This window comes from Pholis gunnellus, assembly GCF_910591455.1.
Source record: "Pholis gunnellus genome assembly, chromosome: 22".
Lineage (NCBI taxonomy): Eukaryota > Metazoa > Chordata > Actinopteri > Perciformes > Pholidae > Pholis > Pholis gunnellus.
The window spans coordinates 8,440,723-8,468,387 of record NC_136549.1 but is presented as its reverse complement, the minus strand read 5'-3'; the positions used below and the strand labels follow the sequence as shown (position 1 = coordinate 8,468,387).

The following is a 27,665-nucleotide window of genomic DNA, read 5'->3' as shown; positions in this document are numbered from 1 at the left end:
TAGCCAGCAAAAGAAGCACACACAGCATCTAACACCGTTTGGTGAAAAGGATATTAAAAGAAAATCTAATTTGCGAACTAATATTCAAATGTTATTGTTCCACATGTTGCCATATGTAGCATATAAGCATAGCCACAATCACAATAGAGTTACAGAGTGGCCGAAGTTTAAGATTACAGTGTTGCGAAACCTAATAATACAGTACATGTAGCAACTATGTTGCTGTGTTTTGTTCCCAACTGCAAGAACAAAGGGTTCTGAAATCCCTACAGCTCTTTTTCTTCATGGAAACAGCGGCCAAGGCTAATGTGTTTAGTAGTATTGAGAGCCGTCTGTGCTTCTATATAAAGTAACTCTGGGACTATAATAACAAGAACAGTTTGAAAGACAAATGCAGAATGGGGAAAGCCCTTCCCTTTCCACTCTCTATTCTCAGTGGACTATTTGTTTTTAGGAGGGTAATGGGAAAGGAACCCTCTTATTTTTTCCTCCTCTCACTCGCGGCTCTTACGGATGGTTGTGTCCTCTTCAGTCGAGCTCACTTGCCTCCACCTGTCCTCCAAATGTGTGATTGTGTGCTTTGGAATAAGACAAGATCCATCTCTATATGTTTTGACACTCCTTATCAGAAATCAAGTTCTACTTTGTATATCACGGCATATCCTAATGGGTGACTTCTGTCTTAGGAAAAATGGTCTCATGCCATGACGCCATTTGTAGCCGAGTATTGCAGTTTTTCAAGAGCGGCAGTCCAGCTTTGCCTCATTTTCAGTGAGAAACAAACAAACAATAACATTCCAGTAACGCAAGAAGAAGAGCCGACAAGAACAACACGATATTGCAGCGTCTCCTCTCGCTGAAGGGCAGTATGTAACGTCATCGCACACTCTCTCCTCAGCGACAAAGCTACTGTAACAGAAGAAGAGGGTGTTTGCTTTTCAAGGCCCTTCATCTGTTGCGGTCAGCACTGCCGGCACAGTTCACCTGTTTTTAGTTTTTTTTTCGTAGCCTGCTTTGTGTTGCATCAAAAGAATTGTTCTACAGATGAAGAGATGGTGGCAGACCAAGCAATTATTTCCAAACCGAGAGCAGCGAAAGACCGGCTATTAGCGGCTAATGGAACATTGATCATCAGAAACATTGATCACTTGTAACATTTACTGTAATAAGATCTATAAAAAAAATGTGTGGGGGGGTGGAGGGGGAGGGCTCATCACGTCTACAAATATCACACCTCTGCTAGACATAAAGGTCATTACGCATTCAGCTCTCTGACTCTGTTGCCGTCCGTGCTCTCCCTCCGCTCTGCTCTATTGAATTTGTGAGGGGAAAGATTTCACACCTTGATATTTATTTTACCGGTTCAATATTCAATTACTCCTCTCCGCTTCAAGGCTGGAGTTTACCCACGTTATCTCAAACACACTGTTTCACGCTGTATGTGTTTGACAGTCATTTGGACTATTTCTTCTGTGTGCAGAGAGCCGCCCCTCATCAGATAGGTGATGCCACTTTACCAAGGAGTGACCCCAACCTGTCGGCGCCAGACAAAGGTAAAACGCCACGTTCAGCATATTCCGTCACACCCTTCTCGTTCCATCCAACACTCAGCAACCCTTCGACATACACCCTCACCTTGCAGGGAATCCCCTCAAGCAGAATAATAATGCCAAAGTGAGGTTAGATCTTTTTTTTTTTGTGTGTGTGTCCGCGGCTGTTGGAGCAGTGATGCAGAGGGGGCTGTGTCGGTATCGGGCATCTCCTCTATTACTCACCACTGTCCAGGCTGGCGGCCATTTGTTCGGACACGCAGTGTGTGTGTGACAGTTTCACCTCAGAGTGACTTGAGACGCCTGTCTTCACACAGCTGCTTCGGGGAGCGCCTCAGGATATATACACACACACAAACACATCTACTCACACACACACATACCGGGCTCCATTTTTTTCCTTCAACTCCTTACAGCTTTTCATCTTCCCTCATCCTAAAAGAGTAATTAAAATGGCAGGTACTATTCCTGCAACGCTGATGGAAGTGTGTGACATTCATATGTATGAGTTCATATCTATTAGTTAAGCCCCCCCCCCCCCCCCCCCCCCCCCCCCCCCCCCCCCCCCCCACCACCACACACACACACACACACACACACGCACCTGGTTGTCATTTTGCTTGGCATCGCCGAGGAGAGATGCATAATTCTTGCATTTTTCTGGGGAAAATATGCCTGTGAATTGAGACTGAAAGCTTACAGCCCCCCACCCCCTTATGTAATTAACAAAAAAACCCTGAGCAGTTTGATTGCTTTTCTCTGAACTTTGGCACACAAAAAAAGAGAGAGTAAAATGCACACGTGAAATGTGTTTCCTTCCATCAGTGCATTCTCAGGAACACTTTGTGTAATACTTTTAGCGAGGAGTGCGGAAGAGACACCTTCAAATAAAGAGTGAAGAGTGCGGATACGACAGCTTCCTTGTGACTCGCACACCTTTCCACGTGATCCGAGCGTGATGCTGTGAAACAACGCGGTGAGAGATAGATAAACTGCCGCAGTATGGCGACGGGACACCTTTGCCCGTGCGACAACGACGAAAGGTGCTAGGATTGCCACCAAGCCTGGGATCGTGTTAACGTGTTGTTTGCAACATCTGCCGCCCTCCCCCCCTTTTTTAAATCATAACTCCAGAAACCAAACATAGTGTTGTTACAATACAACGCCTCCTAGACCAGTGAAATGAAATGATGCCTGTTCAGCAGCGGTGTCCGGAGGCATCCGACTACCACCACTTCATAAACCGTGACCTGACCAATCGCCCTGACTGCGATTTCAATAGTGTCTGATTACTTTCTATTTGCACAGAAAGGCCGGCACTTGATGCAGCTGCTAGACTCGAAGAGGCTACTTTAGTTTGATTGAATGTGACCCATAAAGCTAAAGACTAAACAAGGACCGTCTGAGATTCCTACCAGAGCAAGTAGTGTTGGTTCAATGGTGTATTTTATAGTTGATGAAGTGAAATCTATATTCAGGAAAACCCATTAACCTGCTTTCACACCAAATGTGCGAGTGTGGAATTGCACAAAATACAGGCATTATTTTTCTCTTTTCTATTTCCTCGCTCTATTTGGATGCTTTTGTTTAAAACCATTTTTTTTACCGACCACACATATCACTTCTGTAGAGGTTTGTTTTGCTGCTTGACCTGAAGCAACACGTTGCGTGTCTGTGTCGTGTCTCTGCCAGTAATGTTGGCGAATATTAATAGAAGGAGAACAGAAACACATTTATGGACTAAAATAATCTACCGACCCTCTGAAAAGCACCAGAGAGACGGGACTAGAAGTAAGAAAAAGAAAACAGCAAAACAGCTGGAGCACGTCAAAAAAAAATTGAAACAGGCTTCAGAATTCCAGGAAGACAAAATCAAAATGGGATGTCAAAATGTACACTGAGCTGTGCTCTCTTGGGATGCTTTGTGAGCCGTAGTGGCTGCCTTGACTGTCAAAGTTCGGTTTTAGCGTAATCCCAAATGCGCTGACAATGCATGTCCAATGGAGTTCGAGCAGTGTCAGGAGGCAGGAATAATGAGGGCTTTAGTCTCTCTGTATCGGACAAACTCTCCGAGGTCCCAGAGTTATATGACTCTGGTCCTTCATGAAATACAAATAAATAAATCTCAAGCATGGCATGATGTATTAGAGCGGAAGAGGATACCGGGCTGAAAAATGAATTTTATGACTGTTGACATTCTGAATGTGCTTAGTGGCAGAGTTGATGCTTAAAGCTCCTCCTTCAGATTCTGCTTCATCCTAAATGGTGCACGCAAGTAAGCGACGTCACCTTTTTTCAGGCCCCAAAGAAGAAGAAAAATACAGAAATCAGTCAAGTGAAATAATGCAATCTGTTTGGGAGGAGATAGCGCGTTCATGTTGGATTCCATCGCTCACCGTAGGAAGCGACTTTTAACAGAACGCACTTCATCCTACACTCAATCTCAGGCAATATATACACTCCTGCACGTTTGGTCTGAAACCAGTGTTACTGCCATTTGTTTCCACTTATCAGAGCATCCATCTGAAATGTGTTTCTCCATGTTGTCTTGTGTAACCCCATATTCTTTTGAGTGACTTGTAATGTTTCTGTGTGCCGTAAGTGCGACCCACACCCAGTAGCTGGAGCCTAGACAGTGTCAAAGAGGGCGCCCCGTCCTTCTCTGACTCTTTTGGCAAAATGCTATGCCCTCCCGTACCTCCTAGGCCACCGTACTCAGGTAAAGTGGCTGAATCATGATGGAATTCTCCGATTGACGAATGATACTAATTTCTCCGCTCCGACTTTTGACACCTGGGGCTTCCCTCGCATCTTCCTACAGTGACATTTTCCCATCTGAGGCTCTCAGCTGCCGCTTCCTGGCTTGCCGCTCCTAACGTCATGCACACACGTGATGGGCAACAGCTTTTGCTTCACTAACTGGCTTTGGTATTTTTATGGTATGAGATGCACGAGTTCAGCTGACAAAAAGTTCCGAAAATCTCTGTGGACCGTAAGAGGGCTGGAGTCTATCCCAATTGAAATTCCAGTCAATTGCCGGATTTTGACCCCGGAGAAATGCATGTCATTACGTTTCAACAGCTTTCTCCACCGTCAACTCACACTGTATTTCAGTTGTTTACTTATTTACAGATTCAACAGATTTGACTTATCCCCCAGTGCTTTCTGATATATCGTGCTGGCCAGCAGCGTAATAAGCAGATGGAGTGGCCCCCCCCCCCTCCCCCGTCCTCCTCCTCTTCTTCCTCCTCCTCCTCCTCCTCCTCTTCCTCCTCCTCCCCCCCCCACACACAGACACACACACACACAAACACTTCTGCCCTCATTGCGTAGAGTGGAAACAGCTGTTTGATGTAGAAACAGCTTAAGGCAGCCTAAAGGACCTGCAGAACATCAGCGCTTCATTGATGCTTTAAGCCAATGGCCCTCTCCGCTCCATGTGTGTATGTTTGCATGACTCACGCTGTGTCACCACGGTGAATGGAAGAAAACGGCTGCCTAATTTGAATTTTCCTTCTTTTCTCTCTCTCTCTCTCTGTTTCTCTCTCATCTGCTTGTCAGCAGGCTCCTCGGCTAAAAACATGAGGTCACAGTCTCCTGTCTCCGCGTCCAGATCGCCGCAAAAGGTTGGTTCTGTTTCTGTCACTCACTTCCTCTGTCCGTTTTTGGTGTGAGTTTCAGTATTTATTTGTGTATTGTTCCTCTGTCTTTCCCTGAGATTGCCTGACCTTGCTTAGCTACAGCCTCGGGGCCTTTGTACTGCACTGCACAGGTCTTACCGGCCAGCTCCAGGGTCTTTATCCTACTCTGTGTCAAGCCGAGGCCTGGGAGCTTTGCATTACTGTTCACTGAAGCTGCTAACTGCTCCAGTGCTGCTGATTTTGTAGCTTTTTTATGACCCGGCCGTCCCAAAGAGGACCCAAAACGGTACTGGCTGGAGGGCACTCATCGTGGTAGCTGAATGTACACCTGGTAGGCGCCAACTGTTTTCCACGATGTTTCATTCTGGCTCTGAGAGGAGGGCACCTCCTGGCATGCTTGCCAAAAATATGCATAACCAGATGGATTTATTCAACTTCACTTCATGTACTTGTCAGTTCATTTGAATTTCAAAGACTGAACCCTATTTGTTATGGGTTGTTTTTTTTCCTTCACTATTGATGCAATGAGACCTGCGTGTGCCGTACCGAATGTTCCCTCTCGCATCTCTCAGCTGAGATGTTTTTAATACCCCTGACCTCAAGTGTTTTATGTGTTTATGTGTTATGTTTATCTGCAGTTAAACTGATTACTCTCTCTTTGTCTCCAAGCTCTGATTTGTTGTTAATGAGCCTCTTAGTAGTTAATACCAGACTGCAGATGCAGGAGAGGTCCAGGAAAGGTCAACTAAACGCAGAGTGAGCTTTTAATGAGGGGTAAAAAAAAAGTAGTTTTGAAACTCTGGTGAAGCGAAGCTTGTCTGCTGCTAACTGGTATCTTCTTCCCGGGGGTTGTCACGAGCGACGGTGAAAAGCTTCCAGCTTAGTTGCGGGCGCGATGTCTCCCCACGTGTGACAACTGCCGCGTGTGAATGCGGTTGTTTTTGGTGTGTGGTCTGCTGTGAGAGAGAGAGAGAGTGAGAGAGAGAGAGAGAGAGAGAGAGAGAGAGAGAGAGAGAGAGAGAGAGAGAGAGAGAGAGAGAGAGAGAGAGAGAGAGAGAGAGAGAGAGAGAGAGAGACTGGAAAGTGTGAGTGACAGCTTGGGACTCAGCGTGCTCTGTCAATCACATCTGTGCGTGTGGTTAGGTGCGCGCATGTCGGCACCCATGTTTGTGTGTGTGTGTGTGTGTGTGTGCTGATAGAAGAGGCCCGAAGCGAAGTGCCTCGCTGCCCATCACGGCACAGTCTGAGACTGGTCCTCCGTGGACCTCCAGCAGGCCCCATTATCCCGGCACACACGACTCACACACACACACACATCAGTCAGTGCAGCCGGGGGCCCATTACCAGACCACAAACCCCAGGACAGATAGTGAACCTGCAGAAAACACATGGTGCCAGTCTGACAGGGCTGCACCTACTCATCTGCAAGGGGTAGAAATGCTATTCGGTGGGAGCCTCTCTCTGGAGAACTGGGTCAGGAGTTTAAACCGCTTGTCAGCACTATATTAAATACACAGATTTTCATCATGGTCGCCCCAGATGTGGGGAAAAAAAGGTTTGTCCAGTCGTGCATGATAATTGGATACCTCTCTTAGTGCGTGCCCCCTGAAGCATGAGCAATGCGACCTTACTGATCAATTGTATACTCCGCTAGATCCAATTAAATTTTAGCAGATATAATGGCAGCGTGGTGTAATTGCTTAGAAAAACATTTTGATGAGTGATCGGATTTTTGAGGGGGCATATTGTGTTTTTTCGTCTCGGTGCACAGGGCCGGTTGATGGAGTGTAAAAACCTGGCCCTCTCAATCTGTTCGCTGATTTTTTTAAGTACTTATCGGTGCTGTAGGGCTGAGTCAGCACACGTGTTGGAGACAGCAGAATCGGGGGTGCATACAATACGGTTGCATCCTTTCCATCATTTTTTTTAAATAATGCCATTATATGTCGAGTTATTTTTTTTTTCAGACGTTAAACTAGTTTTTGCCTCTTTCTTGTGAAATGCTGGATGCTTTAACTTAACGAACAATTCTTCAAATGAAACAATCGGAGAAGGTTATTGTCATTATTGATTATTCTGCTGATATCAACAAATATCAAGCACTGTTGTCACCATGGGCTCTCAGACCGTGCAATGGGCATTTTTTTAAGTAAAAACTAAGATAATCGTTACCATAGGACAGAGAAAAACAGCAAATAATTACAATAGAGAAGCTGGAAACAAGTCATGTTCAAAAAACAAGATTTTCAGGATGCTATTCAGACAATTAATTGATGATCAAAAGGGTTTGTTGTTTGGCTAATCCATTAATCGACCAATAGCTTTAGCTGCTTGAAAGGCCCAGAAGCCAAGAAAAGGTTGTTCACCACATCTCTATGCAATGATCATATTTAATTTTCACCATTTTTTCATTCTTCCTCTCCCTGTAGACCACAGTGCCACCTTTCACCCCTTCACCCACTGAGTGCCAGTCCACCAGCCTGGTCTCCAACTCCCCCGTCCTCTCCGGCAGCTACAGCAGTGGCATCTCCTCGCTCAGCCGCTGCAGCGTGTCGGAAGCATCGGGCACCGAGCTGCCCGCGGGCGACCACCCGGCCCACCCGCTGCCTCCCTCCGGCACCTTGCCAAACTCCGTCTCCAGCAGCTCAGACGAGCCGATCCGCAGAGAGAATAAGACGCCTCCCCCCTACAGCGTGTACGAGAGGAACAACCCCCGCAGGCCCGTGCCGCTGCCCCACAGTCTGTCCATCCCCCCACAGGCGGACCCCCCGGCCCTGCCGCCCAAGCCTCACCAGCTCCGCACTGGCAGCATGAAGCTGGACGGGACCTCCGACCCTCGAGTCCCCAGACCAAGGCCTCTGCCCAGGAAGGTGTCCCAGCTATAGGTGCTGGTTCGGGTCCAGGTCTGGAGAAGAAACACACACTGGCGTATTTTGCACTTTTCTACTGGGCACTCACTTGTTTGTTTTTTTGTGATCTACAGTTTGGCATTCCTGACCTACACTCCAATAAAAGACACGGGCCTATAGATTAACAGGCAGTCAAAAAACAACAACTGAAGAAACGGTCAAATATTGAACGTTTCTTTTTGTATTTGCTAGAGGGCATTGCATTGACTTTGACTTGGTCATTCTGCACTTTTAGCTCTAGTATGTATAATAGGTCACCACGGTCAGTCGCAACGTATGTTTACCAGAACACTCTAGACAAAACACAGTTTTGATAGATGTAATAATCTCAAATATATGTATATTGGTATATATATGAGAATTGTTTTTGCCTTAAGTATTGGAAACAGAGTCTTTTATCCGTGAGTCTTGCACGTTTTTTTTTTTATTTTTAAACGACTCCGTACATTTGTGTACTATATGGCTAAAAAGGTGCTAGAGGCCTCGAGTATGCATTTCAGTGAAGTGTAGTAGAAACGGGTGTGTTCCCATAGTCATATCCCCACGAGCAATGGTACAGAAACATTGAACAATGTATTACCGTTACATGAAGAAAAAAAGAAATGCTGTTATTTCTGCCAGACGAAAAATGACATTTTTATGCGGTGGGTGATTTAAAACGTTTGGTAAAGATAACTTCAGCTCAGTAATGGGAGCAATTTGGACTCCACATTATTTAACTCCACATGGTCAAATGTAAATCAGAAAACGAGAGAGGTTTTCAGTGGGAAGTTGCCATCAAACCACTCTACTGCCCTTCTCTCTCTCTCTCTCTCTCTCTCTCTCTCTCTCTCTCTTAAAATCAGCCTCTCACACTTACCAAAAATTGCCCACATTAACAATAAAATCATGAGCCTGGACCAAACACAGGGGCAAAAACTGGTGCATTTGCATGCTTAGAACTTTGCCTTTGACCATTGACATTTAGATGAACACACCCTATCCCTCCTGCATGATGTACATGACAACAGATCTTTAGGGGGTGTACCAAGTATTTTGCCAAAGGAAAATGTACAATGTGCTGTCAAGAAACTTTTGTTCAACTGCGGCAGAAAGTTTTAAGACACAATTTTGATTTCACAAAGGTGATTTCACCCCCCAAAAATATCCCAATTAAACTGTTATGTATTGATCAGATGAGCACAAACAAGACTTAATCATCTGTATTTTGACCATTACTGTTTTTATGAACTCTCTATTTGACAAAAGCAGTAATTGGAACAGTGTTTCACTCTCAGCAGCAACCTTAAAACACACAAGGACTGACACTCTATTGAAGAAATATTTACAAACTAATCATTGTCAAATATTTGTACAGTTGAGATTTACTTTGTGTTGATTAAAAAGATGGACGTGAGTTGACTGCGCTCTAGATAGTTGCACAGTTCAACCGCATTGCATTGCTGCAGTGAAGTAAGTTATCTGTGGCAGGCACATTTCACATTGTTTTGTAAGATAGAGGACATTTTGGCTTAAAATATTCATCAATCGTAAATTCTGTGCACCATTCTATTATTTTTTTTTTTGGGGGGGGTAGCTTTGATATTGTTTATATGTTTCATTTTTTGTATTGTTAATTTACTTTTTGATTTGTTGTGAATTTTTGAGATTAAATATTCACATTAATCAGTACTTGAGAACCTGTAAATTATATGATGAGATTAATGTAAGTATGCCAAATATAAAGTTTGTGTATTACAATTAATGTAAATATTGTGTTTTTAACAAAATGTAGCTATAACAATTTACAGCTTTGAATGTAATGTTGAAGCAGCAAATTATTATTATAAATGTTCAAACTTTTATGGTTTTGTGAGTGTAGAAAAACTTAAGGTCATGCATAATGACAGCTAACACATTTACAAATTCAATAAACTGCCCTATGTAATACAAATGGACTGAATGGCAGTTTTCTATGTGATGGGACCTTGGAGACTTGTGACATAGTATTTGTATTCTTTCATGGGGTGCACTGCAGACATCATGAGAGATGAGACACAATGCACCCCGAGGAACTAATAAACGTCCGCACCTTGGCTCACGTCTTACTCTGCAAGGAAGTGATTTAGGGAAGAAGGACTAGCAACTGTTTGCGGGAACCATTTGGAATAAATATATCACCATTTGAAAGCACCGTTAGTTAATGAGAAAGGTTGTTTTTTTTTACTTAAAATGTTAAATTTCAGCATTCAATCTTGCTAAGGCTGAATACCGATGTGCTCTGGTGGAATCCACTATTTCTTTGGATTTCCTTGAGATAAACTAAAAGACTGGCTGTGGATTATACATCCATGAGATTGACATATTTATCAATAAGACTATAGGGAAAGGGTCATTCAGTTGTTTAGGTGTACTGAGTCATAGGTAATTAATATAATTCTGGATTAATGCTGCTGTTATTTATCATTCTATAATCGAAGGTCAGTTGGTGATAAAATAGTTTTAACATGGCGTTTACTTGTGCTTGGCTGAAGAGGATTTGACCAGCAATAGGCATGCCCAAAGGTAATGTGGGCGGATGGCACAAACGCCACTTGCGCCCGCGTGCGTGTTGCCCCGTGCATTGTGTGGCAGGTAACGATGCAATATGCGGTAGCTGTCAGAAGTCAGTTTCGCCTTGTAGTAACTACGGTCACCTTAAAGCAGCTGGATTATCTTCTTCAGCACAAATGTGGAAGTCTGCTTTATCAAGACCAACTCGAGATGAAACACCGCGGTGGCCACAGGATATTGTAATAAACCGAACCACTGGTAAAAAAACCCCCAAAAAAACATTGAGTGGAGATCTCCAGGAAAATGGCTTTGCTAGCTTTTTCAGAAGACAGTGTGCTGAATGTCATTCTGAGAACAGGTATGTGCCCATTCTAAATATCACCTGCGTTATGTCACTGTGTTACTATCTGTCCACATGTTCTGGGCCTTTGTACAAAGTAACATTAGTTGTTGCATTTTTTTTTCACCTATAAAACGCCACTGGATATGATACAATTGGGAGAAATGACGTTAGCGTTCGGTTGTTTGGTGAAAAGCAGGTGGCAATTATTTTCAGTCAAGCGAACAGTGTAGCCTAGCTACCTCGTCACTTTTTTTTTTACCCATTATTTTAGTTTATGACCAACCACTTGCAAAATGACTGACATTTCCATCAGCCTCGGCGGTACTCTGTGTTTAGGCTAACGTTAATGAGCTAATTAGCACGCCCGACAAAGAGTATTTGGTTAACATTGACTTAAACCTGCTGCTAGCAAGCTGACATTTATTAAGCTTCAATGTTTCTCACAGCAGCTCGTGTTACTTTAGTCCTGTGTAAAGAATGTATAAAAGGTACAAATAACATGGAAAATATATAACTGGTCTTTTTCACAGAAGACATTTTGGCTTGTTGCAGCATGAGCACAGGTGTGAATAATCAATTTCAAATGAATGATGGCCGAATGCCATTCAGCTGCTTGGATCTCAGATCTCTGGTAGTGTGTGTGCCACTCTCACTGGAACGCGTGCATAGAAAAGAGCGGTTTGTGCTATTAGTAACACCTGTGCTTTTCCCACTCTGACTAAATGTCTGAGACAAAGACGTATTTTTGAATTATTACGTCGGCCTTTTCATACTAAGTTAGTTAACCTTTTGAAAATCCCTTTGCACCATCGTCTCTGCTTTTATGCGACGGAATAGGCCCTTTTCACAGCAGCCATTTTGACATGGAATTGCAGGGTAAACACAGGTGTAATTGATCAAACTGATTAAGGTCCCATTCTATTTAGTGTCACGGTCATTACAGTGAGCCAGCATGCACACTACCTGGGCCCCAGCCCATCTAAATGGAACAGGGCCATAATTAATTGTTTTCAATGTCACCTGTGTTTACCTTGCAATTATATGTCTTAATGGCTGCTGTGAAAGGGGCCCTATTATAGTCTGCTTTCGGGTCAAAAAGACAACAAAAAAATGCACTTTAAAGTATGAACTAGTATGCCACTGTGTTTTGCTGCATCAAAGAAAGAACGGTCGATACGCAGAATAAAAAAAACACAACACCCGTGGTTTGTAAATTCTATTTTCTGTAGCGGTGCATTTGTAGTTGTTAATCTGCTCCTCTCCATAGATTCCACATCCTTTAGCATCCATGGTCATGCCTTTAAACATGTAATAAGCTCCCTCTGGAGCACACGCGGTTCAGAGGGCTGTAGATGAGTTACTGGTGCGTGATGAAAGAAGACGCGTTCACACAGGGGAGAGAGAGTTCCCGGTTTCATTACCCCACCACCGCCACAGTCGGCTCAACAGATGTGTGTTGATGGAACTGTGCTGCCTGACCAGGGGACCTTGAACAATTGCAAATTGTGTTGGCGTGTGTATATAGTATGCATTCCCTCATTCTAGTGTGTGTGTGTGTGTGTGTGTGTGTGTGTGTGTGTGTGTGTGTGTGTGTGTGTGCGCGCGCGCAGCATGGCGATTGGGGATACGCGTACACTTCACCTGTCGGCACCCATCATAATTGTTGGTGGTTGGCTGTAATTTGACAGCAATTATCATGTCGGGAATGAATTCCCGGCTAAACGCAGAGAGTCTCCTTGCAACAGAGGGCGCATACCGCAGCGACGGGAAGGACATATGCCTCTGCCATTCAGCGAGCCTGGGAGGATTGTTGTCTGTTACAAACCTCCCCGGGCTTGTCAGTCTGCCCATTATGGAGAGAAGAGCTGCATCCTGCTCGTGTAGTAGCACCGTACAAAGCCCGTCCTGGTTATTAAGGCAGCGCAGGTACCTTGCCCTGAACAAAAGAAACCGTAGCTGGAAGGCACAGAGCTGTAATATCATGTAAATATTTTTAACCTGTAATTCTGGAGACGTTCAGCACATTTCTTGAAAGATGCGACATTCATTATATCCGGCACAAGATTCTTGTGGAACAGTTTAGCCCTATTCTAAAGGCACTAAACATCTTCCGTTTATAGCATTCGCGGGTGATGATACATAATTATCAGGGGAAAGGCAGTGCTAGGTATTAATTTAAAGTTGCCTGGGGCGAATTTTGGAGAACACACAGCCGCAGAGAAACCCAAGGTGTTTGTCTCGCTCTGCAAATCTCTCCAGGGAGAGGAGAAGCTGGAGCAGCTCTGCAGGGAGCACAGAACCTCCATCTCGGAGGCACACCGAAGAGAAGTTTCAAAGAGAAACTCGCAAGAATAGATGGCGCGTTTTATCTTCCTGCTCCACTCGTATATATCTGCTCTGTTGTGTTTAGCAGCTTACGGGGGATTTTCACCTGCCAGCTTCAAATACTCCAGGTTATTTTAATGAGTGAAGTTTAATTTTTTTGACTTGTGCTGTCCTCAGAGTAGGACTATTGCCTCGGCTGAATGGGGAGTTGACTGCTACTTCCAAATGCTTTGAATGCCGAAGAGGAGTACAAGACAAAAGATCAGGGGTGTGTGTGTGTGTGTGTGTGTGTGTGTGTGTGTGTGTGTGTGTGTGTGTGTGTGTGTGTGTGTGTGTGTGTGTGTGTGTGTGTGTGTGTGTGTGTGAGAGAGAGAGAGAGAATGCACATTCTTGGAAGAGATGTATTTTATTTCTTACTGCAGATTTGTTTTGTATTTTTCTAAAACCACTGCAGGAATCACACAGCACAGTTTCACAGCACAAAGAACTTCTTAATTTCTTTGTGGATCATCATCCATAACCTGCCATTTTTTTCAACTACCAAAAACACCAAACATTATTGTTAGCATCATATTGAGAGTTGCTCTCCAAAAAAAACATGAAAGCAAGCCGAAAATCTCAAATGAGAATACAGCTCTTTACGATTTAAAATAAAATGTGAAGACTTACTCCCATCACCAGATTATCTGCATTTGAACAACTGTTTGCATTTCTGTTGCATGATATTCATTTTAAACAGGCTCTACACCAGTGTTTGGTGTGACGTACAATGAAACGTCTATCGGTGTTCTCTTCTATATAAAGTAAAGGCCCAAGCTTCAAATACCTGTTACAGCATATCAGCCAAAAATAATTAAAAGCATTAACATTGCTATGTTTGTAACAGTTATACCAGTGTCAGTGACCGAGCGGGTACACCAGAGTTTTTGTTTTTGTTTTAGAAAGACAAAATAAAGTAACAAAAAATGCTTTTGGCAAACTCGTATAAATGAGGTGAAAAAATTAAAAACGCGCTGTAATTGTATAACACATTAAAGTTTTTATTATTCAGTTTTTTATTAATTCTGTTCTCATACCTTTTTAGCGATCATTGTAACTGATAATCATACTAATTTAGAATATTAATATTGTAACACCACACACCTGGTGATATCGTACCATTCCAACCCCGCTTGAGACTCGGCACTTGAACCGTACTGCAGTCCTCTCATTATCATATGCCCCTGTCCTTTCCAGTGAGTCATCCTCCGAAGGTCAGCCAATGGTGACCCCGTTCACTGAGCTTCTGGATCCCGTCTTCCACTCCCGCCCCTGTGGTTCAGCAGTCTGCACAGCAGGACTGGAGGGCAGCTGCATCAAGACTTGCATCAGGCCGGCCATGATAAGAGGTACTCTTTTGCCCTTCTCTAACACCTCGCCGTCACCCTGCTCTCCTTCTCTGCGGGGGTGTATATTAGATTAAATGTTAAGCTCTCTCTGTCCCCCCGCTCTCTTGGGTGATTGCCTTAGTTCTGTCTGGCTAGTTCAGCTGTGAAGAGGCCTTGTTTTCTTGTTTCTCCTACACACATGAATAAACATTGGGTCAGGTGAGATTTTGAAGGGTTGTCCCCGTAAGGGTTTGCTGTTGAGTGAAAAAAAAGAAAACAGCTCAGGGGTTACATCAGGGCAGGAAGGATGGAACAGTGAGGGCAGTGAGGACGTAAATCTCTGTCAGGATAATGTCGACTACTTTGGGCTGTAGTAGCTCAAGTTAAGCGTACAATCCAAAAAGCTTAAAGGGGAATCGCTCTGACTGGACAGTGAGGTCTCCAACTATACAACAAATAGACCACAGCAAGATTTAACTTTGAATTCAAACTTGACAATTTTTTTATTATGAATGGGTATTATGTCAATGCTAGCTAAACCAGCTAATACTAGTTCATATTTAGAACAAAAGAGAAAACACAGCTTTAGCGAATAACTCCATGGTGAAATCTATCCATGTATGAGCCAGACCACAGTGAGGAGGAGAAGAAAACTGAAACATTTAGATGAGCAGCATTCAAGCACCAGCAACACAAGGAATAGAGAATCATTTTAGAAGTTGCACAGAAAGGTGCTGGAGAAAGGTGCTGAGTGGAATAACACTCTATAGGGGTCACATTTCAGATCACAAAGGGCAGTATACATTTAGTTGGAACCAATGAAATCATCTATAGCATCTTCCTTGCCAATGGTGTTTTCTTTAAAGATATCCTGGTGGAATAACACTCTATAGGGGTCACATTTCACATCACAAAGGGCAGTATATGTTCTGTAGCATCTTCCTTGCCAATGGTGTTTTCTTTAAAGATATCCTGGTTCTATAAATATGAGTAACATTGAAGATTTCTATTCACTGGCATCCAACAATGATGTTTGTGGCATTCAGACTCTTAAATCTGAGTTTGGCTTCAGAGCTTACAGCAGCTGGAAAGCTCGCAGCAGCTGCTTGTATCTCCCTCAAATTTACAAAGTGGATATGACTTTTCTGCAGAGTTCAACAAAAGCAGCTAACTGGTTGCCAAAAGAACAGCAGAAACACTTTTTGTTCCTTTGCCTTTCTGCAAACTTTTCATTTCATCGCTTGTTTTTGACTGCCCTCACATTGTAAACAGTGTTTCAAAAGAAACTGCTTTCAGAACTTGGCGCCCTAGTATGTGATGACAGTGGGGGGTGGGGGGTAAGCCTCTGCAAGGATAATGCACTGCTTCAGCGCGCATGGTTTGAATCCTGCAGGAGAATGACTTTACTGGGCTATTACCGCTTCAGCTAGAGAGCACTGAATTGTTCTTTTGTTTTGGTAGTGAAGCTCTGAGGGGGTTTCTCACAGTGAATTCCTATTGATTTTTCTGCTCATGTCATCAAATTGTATGTGGCTTGAATCGTGACTGTTTTATCATCTGCTCCCCGAGGTTCCTCTTCTCTATTAACTTTTTTTTTAATCCTATTTGGATGAGGCAAAACTACACAAAAGATGGGGAGAATGAAAGCTGGGATGAAAACTGGAAAATAGAAGTAAACACAATGCAGACCTGCCGTGTAAGTCGCATTCAACGTTAGCTCCAGACTTGGTGTTAAATCGAGACTTTGTAACTTTTGAAAGAAGAAATGAAACAAACATTGTGAATGATAAATAGAATTCATGAGCAATAACTTAACAAATTGCTCAATTTTGTTCAGTAGTTAATCGGATAATGTATCCTCATGTTGGCTAATATTATCAAACCACAAGTTTGATAATATGAAACTATCATAAACTAACAAACATTGCTTTGTAATGGATGTTACTGTCAATTTCCTGACATTCCTGACTCTCTGTACTGGGGCATGTAAGTCATAGATAAACCTTAATCACTTTATTATAAAAGTAAAAGGCAAGGGCAGTGTGTTGTATAACAGAGAAATACAAGGCACTATGAGAAGAAACAGACGGTATGAGCATAGCTTAAAAGCATGAATTTATTACGTGGAAGATAAAAATAAATCACAATGGAATAAAGGTGTCAAAACACAAGAATAATTGCAATTACAGCACAGTGAGAAAATGTAGCTGCATACATTGTGCTTAGCAACTTAAAACGTGTCTGTCGGTACTGCATGCTTTGGTAAGTCCGTGCGGCATACTATAACATTCGCACCAGGCATCTTCTCTCCAACTCACTCTCGGTGTGATACTGTGGCCATCTGTTAATGTGCTGCAGTCTTAATTATGCTCTCATCGCACTAAGTCTACCAGAGACGGCCTGAGCCAACTGTAACACACCTAGCAGGGGCTTTGCCGATCAATACGCTCTCCTCCCGGGGCTGCTGCAGCTCTCGCCAGCTCTGGGTCTGTACGTTTGGTATCTGAAAGCTAAATATGCAGACACTGTCTGTGTTCCTTCATGTAACATATTTTCATGTGTTGTGTCTCACTCAGTAGAGCTGTTTCATGGTTAACTGGTTTCATGGCCAGTGATCCAGCAGTCCTGGCTCCACTATGCCACGTTGCTTCAATGCATATGGAATTGCGGGTGTGTATTAGTGAAATGTCTGTTGTGCTGTCACAAGCCTATTTCTATGTGTTGAGTTTGTTGTTGTTTTTTTGGCGAGCTTGGTAAAGTGATGTATTACATCAGCTGGCCGTCTTGTGTGATTCTGCATCGCTGTGTGTAACATTTTCCCAAGCAATGGTCGCAATTGGAGCCAACGCTAACAATTCATTTTAAAATAACGAGCTGTGTGGGCAGCAATGTAAGCTACTTATATCCTGAACCTTAACACAGATTAACATAAGGTAAGAGCCATCAGCCTTCGGGGAAAACAAAATGCTTTTCCCTGAACATGCAGCTGGTAAATATAGATGTCATTCTCTCACCATTATTTACTTGTCGCTCTCATTGCACCGACTCCCTGTTTGGATAACATCCATCCATATAGTACATAAGAGGTTTTTAGAGAAAGAAAACACCACACAGTTAGACAGCAACGTACTGCCTGGAGGTTCTGTAACAACATGAGTGTTTGTTATTGGCAAACAGCATCAAATACTGTTGTCATCGAGAACTCATGGTCGTCTTTCATCTGAAATGAGTTGAATGCATCGAATGCTGTTCATTTACCTACCGGTAACTTTCCCGATCTTCCTAAACGCTCTGCACCGTTTCACTCAACCATTGACATCAGGCCGACCTCATTCTATATCCTCTCTCCTTGGTTCAAAAGTTCATGGGAAGAGGTGCCTGCGTACCGAGCGCTAGCTCTCTGCCCAGTCTGCTCTCTTTCCCTCAGCGGGCTATCAGGGCTCCATCGGCGGCTTGGCTCTAATCTGCCGGCTCGGGGGTGTGTTTCCTGCGTCGGGGCTGTGGCCCAATCCATCTGTCTTCATCAGTGAGCCGGGGTGGCTGTGGGCTTGGGCCAACAGGACCCCACTAAGCACCAGCTGCTAGCTGCCTTTTACACTGATTCCCACCAAGTGGGACATATTTACAGTACAGCAAGCTGCATGGTAAGATTGGAGGACCTTTCAGCTTTTTAGCGCCTGGACTTTTTCTCTTGCGGTTTCGTTCTTTCTGTTAAAGTGTACCCCCTTAGACTCTCAACACCCACCGCGGCCTTCGCTTTATATGCCTTTATGTCTATGTCATTCTGCCTGCGTATTTGGCTCGGCAGCTTTCATATTTCAGGATATAGAGGTTTACAGGAGTACATAAAGGGTGTGCACTTCTGTTAGTTGTTGGTCCTTCACACTAGACAAGGCTTGTGACAGTTTACAATGGATGGACCTTATAGTTGTGGGTTTAATGATGCTATTTATTTACTGAGACTGCCGAAGATTTCTTTCAACGTCTCTCTCTGTTCTGCTCGGCTCCGCTCTCACATGGAGCCAAACTAAATGTTCAGAACAATCTATAGATATAAAATAATGTGTATTTTCAGTTGTCATTCCAACCATTATTGCTGCTGCAGTGACTTCAGTGTGTGACGGAGAGGTTCGTATACTTTTTTTCTCGTCCTCTGTCTGCTTATTGTCTATCCACTCATCCATCCTTCTATTCATGTTCTATACTTTGACTATAATTATGAAACTCACCACTTGGGTCAACAGTTTCTGCCTATCGCTCTCTGGCATAAAGGAGAGCTTTTGTTTGTTGACAGCTCCTCAGAATGAAGAAGAAAGGGCTTCTTTATATACTCACCAGTTAAACAATCACAATGCTTGAGAGAAAAGAACTGACGCAAACGTACTGCTTCTTCCTGTGCTCAGTCGCTAGCGGAGGCGGATGACCCTGTAGAGTGGGTCACAGTGACTGGATTGATTTGGAGGGGCTGCTACTTGGCATGGTAAGACACTAAGCTAATTACCTTCCTTATAAACACCAGCATGGCCTTTAGCTCCTATTGACTAAGGCCATGGGCTCTGAACGATGAGACTGGGCTGCAGAGGCCCCGAGGCCGGGGCTCCTTCCTATGGAAATCAATTTTGGTCTAAATGGCAACGAGATTAGCGCAGTACTGATCTGATCCTTTGATTTTCTTTTCCACCGCCCCACAAGCTTCCCTTTCTGTTTCAGCTGCCCTGCAGTATTGTCATGTGAGCAAATGTAGATTAGTGTCTTCATCTGACCGGAGACGTAAAGGAAACTCTACTAGACAGTGTTCTGGCAAATCATGTTCTGTTTCTATTTCAATCCAGATTGAAGTATCTTAAAAACAATTGAATGCATTGCGATTCAATTTGGGACGGACATTCACGTTCCCCTCTGAATTATTTGTAATAAGTGGGGATGGTTGGAACTAAATTTAGATTTGTCCAGTACACTTGTTTATGATCAAATATCTACCCATAAGCCTCAGCTGTACTTTGTCTTTCATGCGATCCAGCAAATGATGGCATGGTAGCATGTTACAGTAAACAAAGGTGATCAACATGGTTAACATTTTACCCGCTGCACCAGCATGTTAGCTTTGTCATTATGAGCATAGCGTTTGGCTCAAAGCACCACTGGTACAGCCTCACAGAGCCGCTAGCATGGCTTGTCCTGCTAAAATTCTTGTACCATTTAAATGTTTAAATTCAGTTTATTAAAACAGACCAGGCCAAAAGGGCATAAGATAAATAAGATAAGATATCTTTTAAAAAGATACTGCACATGTGATGTTGTCCTCTGTACCCGTAGTAGATGAAAATGGAGATTGCGTGTCCCTTGTGGTTACAGCAGGAGTCATCGACTCCATAATTCACCTCGAGCATATGCGTTTGATGCTCCCGGAAATACTGAAATATGCTGGCATTCTTTCATGTTGATGGTCTGGTCTTGATGGTTTTAACAGCGAGGGATGAGGGTTATGCACTCTGGCGTTGTCAGTCACGCTACAATAAACCACGGTGTGTGACAACAGCAGAGATCCAATTCATACTGATCGCACAATGACATCTCTTGGCAGGCCAATAAAAGGAAATGTCGTGCCCACCATCATGGAGTGCTGCTCATCTTATAGTGAAGCATTGGGATGGGCTGGGTTGACTGGGAGCCCAGGCATGTGTATGTGGTACAGTATGATGTAATTGCATAGCATTTTCATGGTGGTTTGTGTGTGTGTGTGTATGCTTCTCTGACAAATGGAAAGGTGAGTGTACACCTTTGTTGTTGTGGTGTGTGTGTGTGTGTGTGTGAGAGCTGCCACTTCACTTATGGTATTTCATATAGCTAACTCTCTATTTATGCTTCATGCACATCAACTAAACTCTAGCGCAAGCGAGTCTTGTAAATATTTGCCAATTTAACTATGATTTATTCCGACTACTGTTGACATCTTTAATAATATATTTCTTTGTGCGCATTTGTCGAAACTGACTTGGGTGCGTTTTCAAAGGGAAATCGCAGAGGGAATCGGGAGGTTCTGAGCAGGTTGTGCAGTATGTACAGCAGCAAGAGAGGTGGCATCAAGTGGGAATAGTCGGCTCTCTGCCTGGAAGAGAACAAAAGACGGGTTCTACCTCAGGTCTCATTCTAACACATGAGATATGAGATGGCTTCTCTTCTGCCCACCTCTGTTTCTCTGGGGTTGTGGTGCAGTGACAGTGAGCCACAAGGCTAATTGTGTTGGATCCAGCCTGACTGAATTAGCATGGGCTTCCATTTCTTATCCTTTCTGGCATAGCTGTCTAATCTTTTTATTTTTTTGTGTTTTAAGGGCAATTGGAGTTGGATCAGGCACTGCAGAGGCTTTTTTTCAGTTATTAGACCCACTCTCGTCATCACTTGATTGAAGTCTGCTTTATTGCACCTTACCTATGTTGAAACGAAGCCGAAACACTGCTATCCTGCAGCATGTTACTCGCTTTTTCATCATTTTCTCATAATCTTCCTCTTTTTCTCTCTCTCTCTCTGAGGGATTATCCCTGAACCTTAAGCTCGTGTTCCATCCTAACTGTGTCAAACTCTTAAGATATGCAGTAAACAACGCTGGCACCACAAAGTGGAGAAGAATAGCGAATGTGCCATATGTGCGGTGCATCGGGACAACATGCATGTTTCTCAACGGCGAGGCTAACCTTTTAAAATGTTAATTGTTGTTCTCCTTGTTTAATCATGGGAGAGAACCTACCTACTAAATATAGCCGTACTTCCTGTCCGTGCCCACTCAAATAGAACAGGGCTGATTTACACTGCAAAGGGATGACATTAACGGCCGCTTCCCACAGGACTCGAACATCAATATTCTATTCACATTTTCAAGGCAACGTTGAGCTAAAAGCTGTCCTAGAAGTGTTGTGTTGCTGTGTGGATAGTATGAGAAAGCAAACACGGAGAGAATCAAGCGGAATATAAAACCCAGCATAAAGGCATATTGTATGCTTTTGTCTCTCCTTTTGTTTTATTCCATATCTATGTATTTATACAACTCCACCCCTCATCCTCGGCTTTCATCTTTCTCAAATACCGTCCATGTACCCTCTCTCCCCTCCAACCCTCTTTCTTTCCATCTCTTCCAGCAGATGATTTATAATGGCCGTTCAGTGAAGGCATCATAGTGCCGCTGAAAGCAGCATGCCGTTTGCAGGGCACCAGCGGTGCCTTGTCTGCGAGGCATGCCGCTACGAGCAGGCCTCAGGTTGCTCGTTGCCATTTCCACTCTTAGATTTGATTGCTGCAGAGAATGCAGCTGAATGACTTACACGTTTGCTGATATAGCTGGGCCAGCCGCACGTACCTTTTAGTGCCTGTGAGTCTCTATTGACTCCACTGGCAAACTCATGGCTGCCGCTCTGCCCTGACTGGCGGTGTGGTCGCAGAACCACCCTCTGGTTACCTCCCAGGTAAACACTGGTTTGCAGCTAACTGATTCATATTTTCATTTCAACACAGCCATGTCAGAACATTCACAATTATACATACAAAGCAAGTTGTCACCCAGAGGAGCACATGCAATAGAAGAGGTTCTTCTTCATAGGAGATCTGGAGATGTGTTGTTTTCCCGGCTCAGATGACAGGATGGAGAGGAGCCACAGCACACTGACCCCATCAGAGGAACAGCCTGTTTGTTCTAATTAGAAACACTGAAGGCACGGAGTCAACTGCACAACGTGAAAACCTTCACCTATGTTTATCGCTTCATCTCAGTTTTGAAAATACGCTAATTCCTAATTCATGAGGATAAACAAGCCTGCCTAACATAAGCCTGGGTTTCAATTGTGAAGGAGCAAATCCTCCTGGACTTCCCGTTGTTTTTGTTTTTTTAGTGATGGGTGACCAATTAATGTAGTTTGTGGCTGTGGGCAAATATGCTGTCAGTGCAGCTGTTTGTTGTGGAGCTCGTTACCCTCACTGTAATAAGTTAGAACTGCAAGAATTGCTTGACCTAGAGGAAATAAATTCATTAACATCAACAATTAAATTCATGCGGTAAAACACCGAAACTCTTGCTTTCAGCGAAGATCGATGACGCACATACAATATAATTGACTTTGAGAAGTGCAAACAGTTTCATAAATGATGTGGCCTTGTAATTTATTTTAAACTCAAAGAGAAGAAATACAGACTGAAAATGAGTGAAGTTATACAGACCTCCCAGTATTATATTGTGTGTGTGTGTTAGTTATTCATGATCCTTAAGATTTCTGCAGTTTAGTATGTGTTAGGTTGAAATCTCACACCCTGTCTTCCCCCTACAGGTGTTGTTTATCTTCAGGGAGCTGAAAACGTGGCTGTTAATTAACTCTCTGTCGATGCCACCCTTGTATCTCTCTGTCAACACTTCCTTTGCCGGAATAATCTAAGTGGTCTGGGAAGTCGCAAGTTCACACTTTTGTGTGCATGTGTGAGCAGTTGTGTGTGTGTGTGTGTGTGTGTGTGTGAAACACACCATGTCTGCATCCAGCTTTCTTAATTTTAAAACACAGTTTTTGTGTGAGAACGATTTGCTTCCTCATTCGCGTTTCCAGGTCATGTTCACACCTGAAAACGCTGAATGTACTCAAACACATCCGCACACAGCCACATGAAAACGAGCAGGGCTTTGGGTGAAGCAGTTGCTTTCTCTGGAAACACAAATCACCTGGTTTCCCAGAACATGTCAGCGGACAGAACAACACATGGCACTGGCCTTGTTTTTCACATTGTGCACGGGTTTATTGGCTGAACTGGTTACATTTTTCACACACCGAAGCCCAGAGTGCAAAATCATGTGAAATCTGGCATCGCATGACTAGATTGTCCCTTCATCTTGTTTCTGGAATGCATGTCGCTTGCATGTCAGTTTCACGCTTTCTCCCGTCTACATCAGGGGAGTAGAGTAGCACTTGCCTGACCACAGCTGGTCTGTTTCAAACACTGTGAAATAGCTTCCCGCTATCGCTGGTTGCTCTGCACACACTGAAGTACAAGTTCCACTTTTCACTGCGTGATTTGGCTTCAATCCCAAGAAGCATTGTTTATAATGCGTGTCTGTATGGGTGGAGCCCTGATGGTATTGGCTCGGAGAGCTTCACTCTGAAGTTCAGTCATCAGAGAGCGGATGGATGTGAGGAGACAGCTGGAGTGATGCTAGCACACACACATACTAACACACACACACACACACAACGGTCCCTAGGGATCGTATGCACGGTGCCAGGTAGGACGAATGCACAATTTGCACATGCGCACTGACACACGCATATCCACAAACAGACCCCTCAGGCTGACATACATAGAGCCAGGGCTGGTTCAGCTGGGGATCAGAGCAGACTGTGCTTAGCCAAGGAAATGCAAGGACACAATTAATCTATAGTTTGTAGGAAAGCAGCCTTCTAAAGGAAACATGGTATTTCATGCTTATCAGCCACGGTGTGGTGAGTATACAATGATTATAACATCAGAATGCTGAATAGATTTACATTTTGGATCAAAGCTGTCCATATTTGTTCTGCCCAGGTATCCTATGGACCTCTGTCATCGTTATCCAAACAAGAGCGAGCCAATGGTTTCCCTTTCTTCTCTGCTCAAATGAATGATATCCAATAGGCTTGATCTAATCCCAGGGACATTTGTTCACTGGACCCTTTTCTTCCTGTTCCAAACAGAAAATATCCTCAGTCCTCTGCTCTCAGAATTCCCTCGTTAATAGATGAGGTTAACTCAGGACGTGCTCATGTAGGACACATCTCTTAGCACCCAATACTCGTCTCTAACACACCATGATGCCAGCAAGCAAGTATTGAATTACCTTCAGTGCTCTCAGACTGTCCTTACCATCTCATGCATCCGCGGACAGGGCAAGGGATTTTTATTTCCTTCACTCTATTTTTGCAGCATCTCAAAGACTTGTTTCACCTCCATGCCTGCCGAAACCAACAGCCCACAGTCATCCTTTCCCTGCCGCAACATTTCCAAACACTCGCATTAAACGTTGACATATTAGCAAAACACTTGTCTTTAAATGGAGTATGAGACCGCCTAAAACAATAGCAGAAAACACTATTCTGCAGGAGACACGATAAATGACACACGCTGTAAGGGATGGGCAATAAAATCCACAGCCTTTTTCTCTGAAAAATACATTCTTACTTATAGCCAAAGATAATATGAGGCTTCGCTGTCAGAATTGACCAGATTAAGTCAGTTTCTTTGTGCTGGGAGCCTGTGTGGGTTAATTATGGGCAACCTTCTTTTGTCCTGGCAATCCAACTAAGATGCAGTATTTCTCTGCTGTGGTCCGGGGTGACAACAATAATGATTTTCATACTCAAAAGGCTGTAATAATGTGCTGGTATGTTATTTATATATATATATATATATATATATATATATATATATATATATATATATACACAATTATTATTGATTTCACGCATGGAACTAGGACTATGGATTTTATACCCCATTTCAAAGTATAGAGTATTGTGTTAAGATGAACTTGAGGACATTTCTTTTTCTTTGCTTGTTCACTGTATTTTGGGGATGGGTGTAAGGTTGTGTTCTGAAGGGCAACGTGGGGCATGAGTCACAGTGAGTACCTCATAAGGTTGGCCTTGATTTGTTGTAACCGTGAGACCACAGTTATTTCTTATTAGTTATTATTCTTAGCCTTCAAACTTCCATTATAGGAAAACAATGATGTTTTCTTTCTTTAGAAGTCCCAGTATGAGCAACCATTAAAATAATAATAATAATCTTCTACCCATAATTGCTAACTATAGCACACTGCCTCTGAGGGATTATACTTTCTCCATGCAAAGCAAGGAATCCTGTCCCTCAGGGCTCAGTCCTTGGACAAGTAATAGTCTCTTTTTAGACTCATTCCTCCTTGCTGTGAGCCGAAGAATGCATTCAACCCAGTTTATTTTTTCATCCTGCTGATGATCCTTAGCTGCTTTTGCTAACTTGCAATGTATGAACCCAATGTAAAATGCTGGATATCAGAATATGGCGAGGTTTTTCCTGCAAAGCGAATTCCAAGGCGGCCGCCTCCGTCAAATTTGAAGTATTGTACTTGGTGGATTTCTGTCATTTCTAACATTGTGATGAATTTATTTAGTACATCAGTATTTGTGGTCATGTTCTCAGTCTCAGACATAGTTAACCATGTCATATGATATGCTACAGTAAACAGAACAAATATCACCACTGTAGGGAAAATTGCTAATGAATATTTAATATAGAGGAATTGACATTATAGATGCGACCACTAGCTGTCCATATAATCGTCATTTTCTTCAATCCCGTAAATATGTTGCTTGAAAGAAGTGTTTGCTTGAGCCAGTTGAAGGCCCGTCGCCACATGATCAGGATGGTACCACCTTCGCCTCATTTTGAGTTAGGAAAAACCCTGAAAACTGGTGTATTATTTGGCTCTGAACCGCTTAGTGCTTTACCTGCAAATAGTCAGTTAAAGATCCCAAATTTTACCCTTAATTCTAAGTATAAAAGGTAGGTTATGCGAAGAAAAGGGAGCAACACTTACAAGCTTTGGCCCGTATCACATTTGTGAAGAGCTTGTTCTTTCTTCTTTTCAGTACTCTGCTCATCTTAATTCATGACCTCTGTTCTTTAAGCACTTATTGAAACACCTGCTTTAAGAGCACTTTATGAATACATTTAAGTCTAGCAAGCACACTAACCTTTCCACCTTCTGCTCTCACTCGATACATGCCTGTCTAGAAAGATTGTGGCGAGTGTCCAGGAGTATTACGAGTAGTAGTAACAGTTTGCAGTTGCTGCAACGTGAAATATGTCTGTCTGAACAAGTCCACAGTAATGTTACTTTGTCTAAAGTGAGCAAGAGCATTGCTCCACAAAGCCGTGTGATAAACATCACAACACCCCTGCTGATTGTTTTCTATTTAAACTCCTGCACGCTGGCTGTCTTCACTCACACGTCAACTATTAGAAAAGTGTGCTGCAGGCGTCGTTATCTGACTGAGTGTGTTCAACTAAGAAGAAGGAGTTTCATTATCTCAGCAGAGCAAAAACAGGCACATAGCAATGAACAAAAAAAATATCCAATTTAAAATATGGCTACAGGCCGGCAGACAGAAATATGGATCAGATTATTTTTTACTAAAATGTCAATTTTTGTTCAATCCTTCAATTAGTCTACATAATGTCAGATAAGAAAGAAAGTAGTCTTAATATCCCTCTAATGTCGGCTCCCACCTTGCTATAAAGCCACTTTGATTCTACCACATCACTGCAAATCTAGATGAATCACTTTAAAAGACGCAGTTTAAATTGTCGAGTATATAATCTCCATTAGCAGCCCAGAGGGGGCAGTGTGTCACTGTGCGGGGGACGGTGAGCCCCAGGTCAGGGGGAAACTGCAACATTTATCCCCTCTTACATCGCCTCTCGTCTTGACAAAGTGCGCTGAGTGCTTCGGGGGCATACTAATTCGCCTGATGTGTATTAGCTCCCCATATCTGCCATTCAACACAGTGACGGTAATTTGGCAGAAAGGTGAAAAGTCTAGACCCGATCACAGACATCCAGTCAGCAAAGAAGCTTATATTTAGCTTGTGAAGACAAAGAACAGTCCCCAAACACTACGTACATGTGAACACTTGCACAGACACACAGGTAGACAATGAGGGTGATTATTGCCACTTTCTTGACTTGATCATCCTACATATCTGCTGAAATTTGACCCTTTTTTAAAAGGTCGTAAATGGATGCGTATCGTAATGTCACATAGACTGCATTTTTGTATATGCCGACATGTAAATACCAAACTAAGATAGCGCTTGCAGGAGTTTGCATGTGTTAGTGTTGGGAGTCGCAGCACCAGGGGAGTGATCTCTGTGTCACAAGGCGCACAATAAGAGAAACTTTTTTTTTTTCACAGTCACGTCTTATTTAGCGTTTCGATTTCACGGTGCAGA

General features: G+C 43.2%; 1 protein-coding gene across 4 annotated transcripts in view; it reads left to right on the top strand.

The window, feature by feature from the left end:
• The window catches only part of dock4b (dedicator of cytokinesis 4b), a gene marked incomplete at its 5' end in the record, with an annotated part of 98,724 nt that extends 88,702 nt beyond the window's left edge, over positions 1–10,022 (top strand). For 3 of the 4 annotated variants that reach the window (XM_079183490.1, XM_079183491.1, XM_079183489.1), the window contains 4 exons: positions 1,481–1,553; positions 4,153–4,269; positions 5,115–5,176; positions 7,621–10,022. In XM_079183490.1, the coding sequence (XP_079039616.1) occupies positions 1,481–1,553; positions 4,153–4,269; positions 5,115–5,176; positions 7,621–8,076 (708 nt within the window). In that variant the 3' untranslated portion in view covers positions 8,077–10,022. Of the gene's footprint in view, positions 1–1,480; positions 1,554–4,152; positions 4,270–5,111; positions 5,177–7,620 lie in introns of all 4 variants that reach the window. The other variant, XM_079183492.1, reaches the window with a different exon arrangement.
• Positions 10,023–27,665: the final 17,643 nt, after the last annotated feature.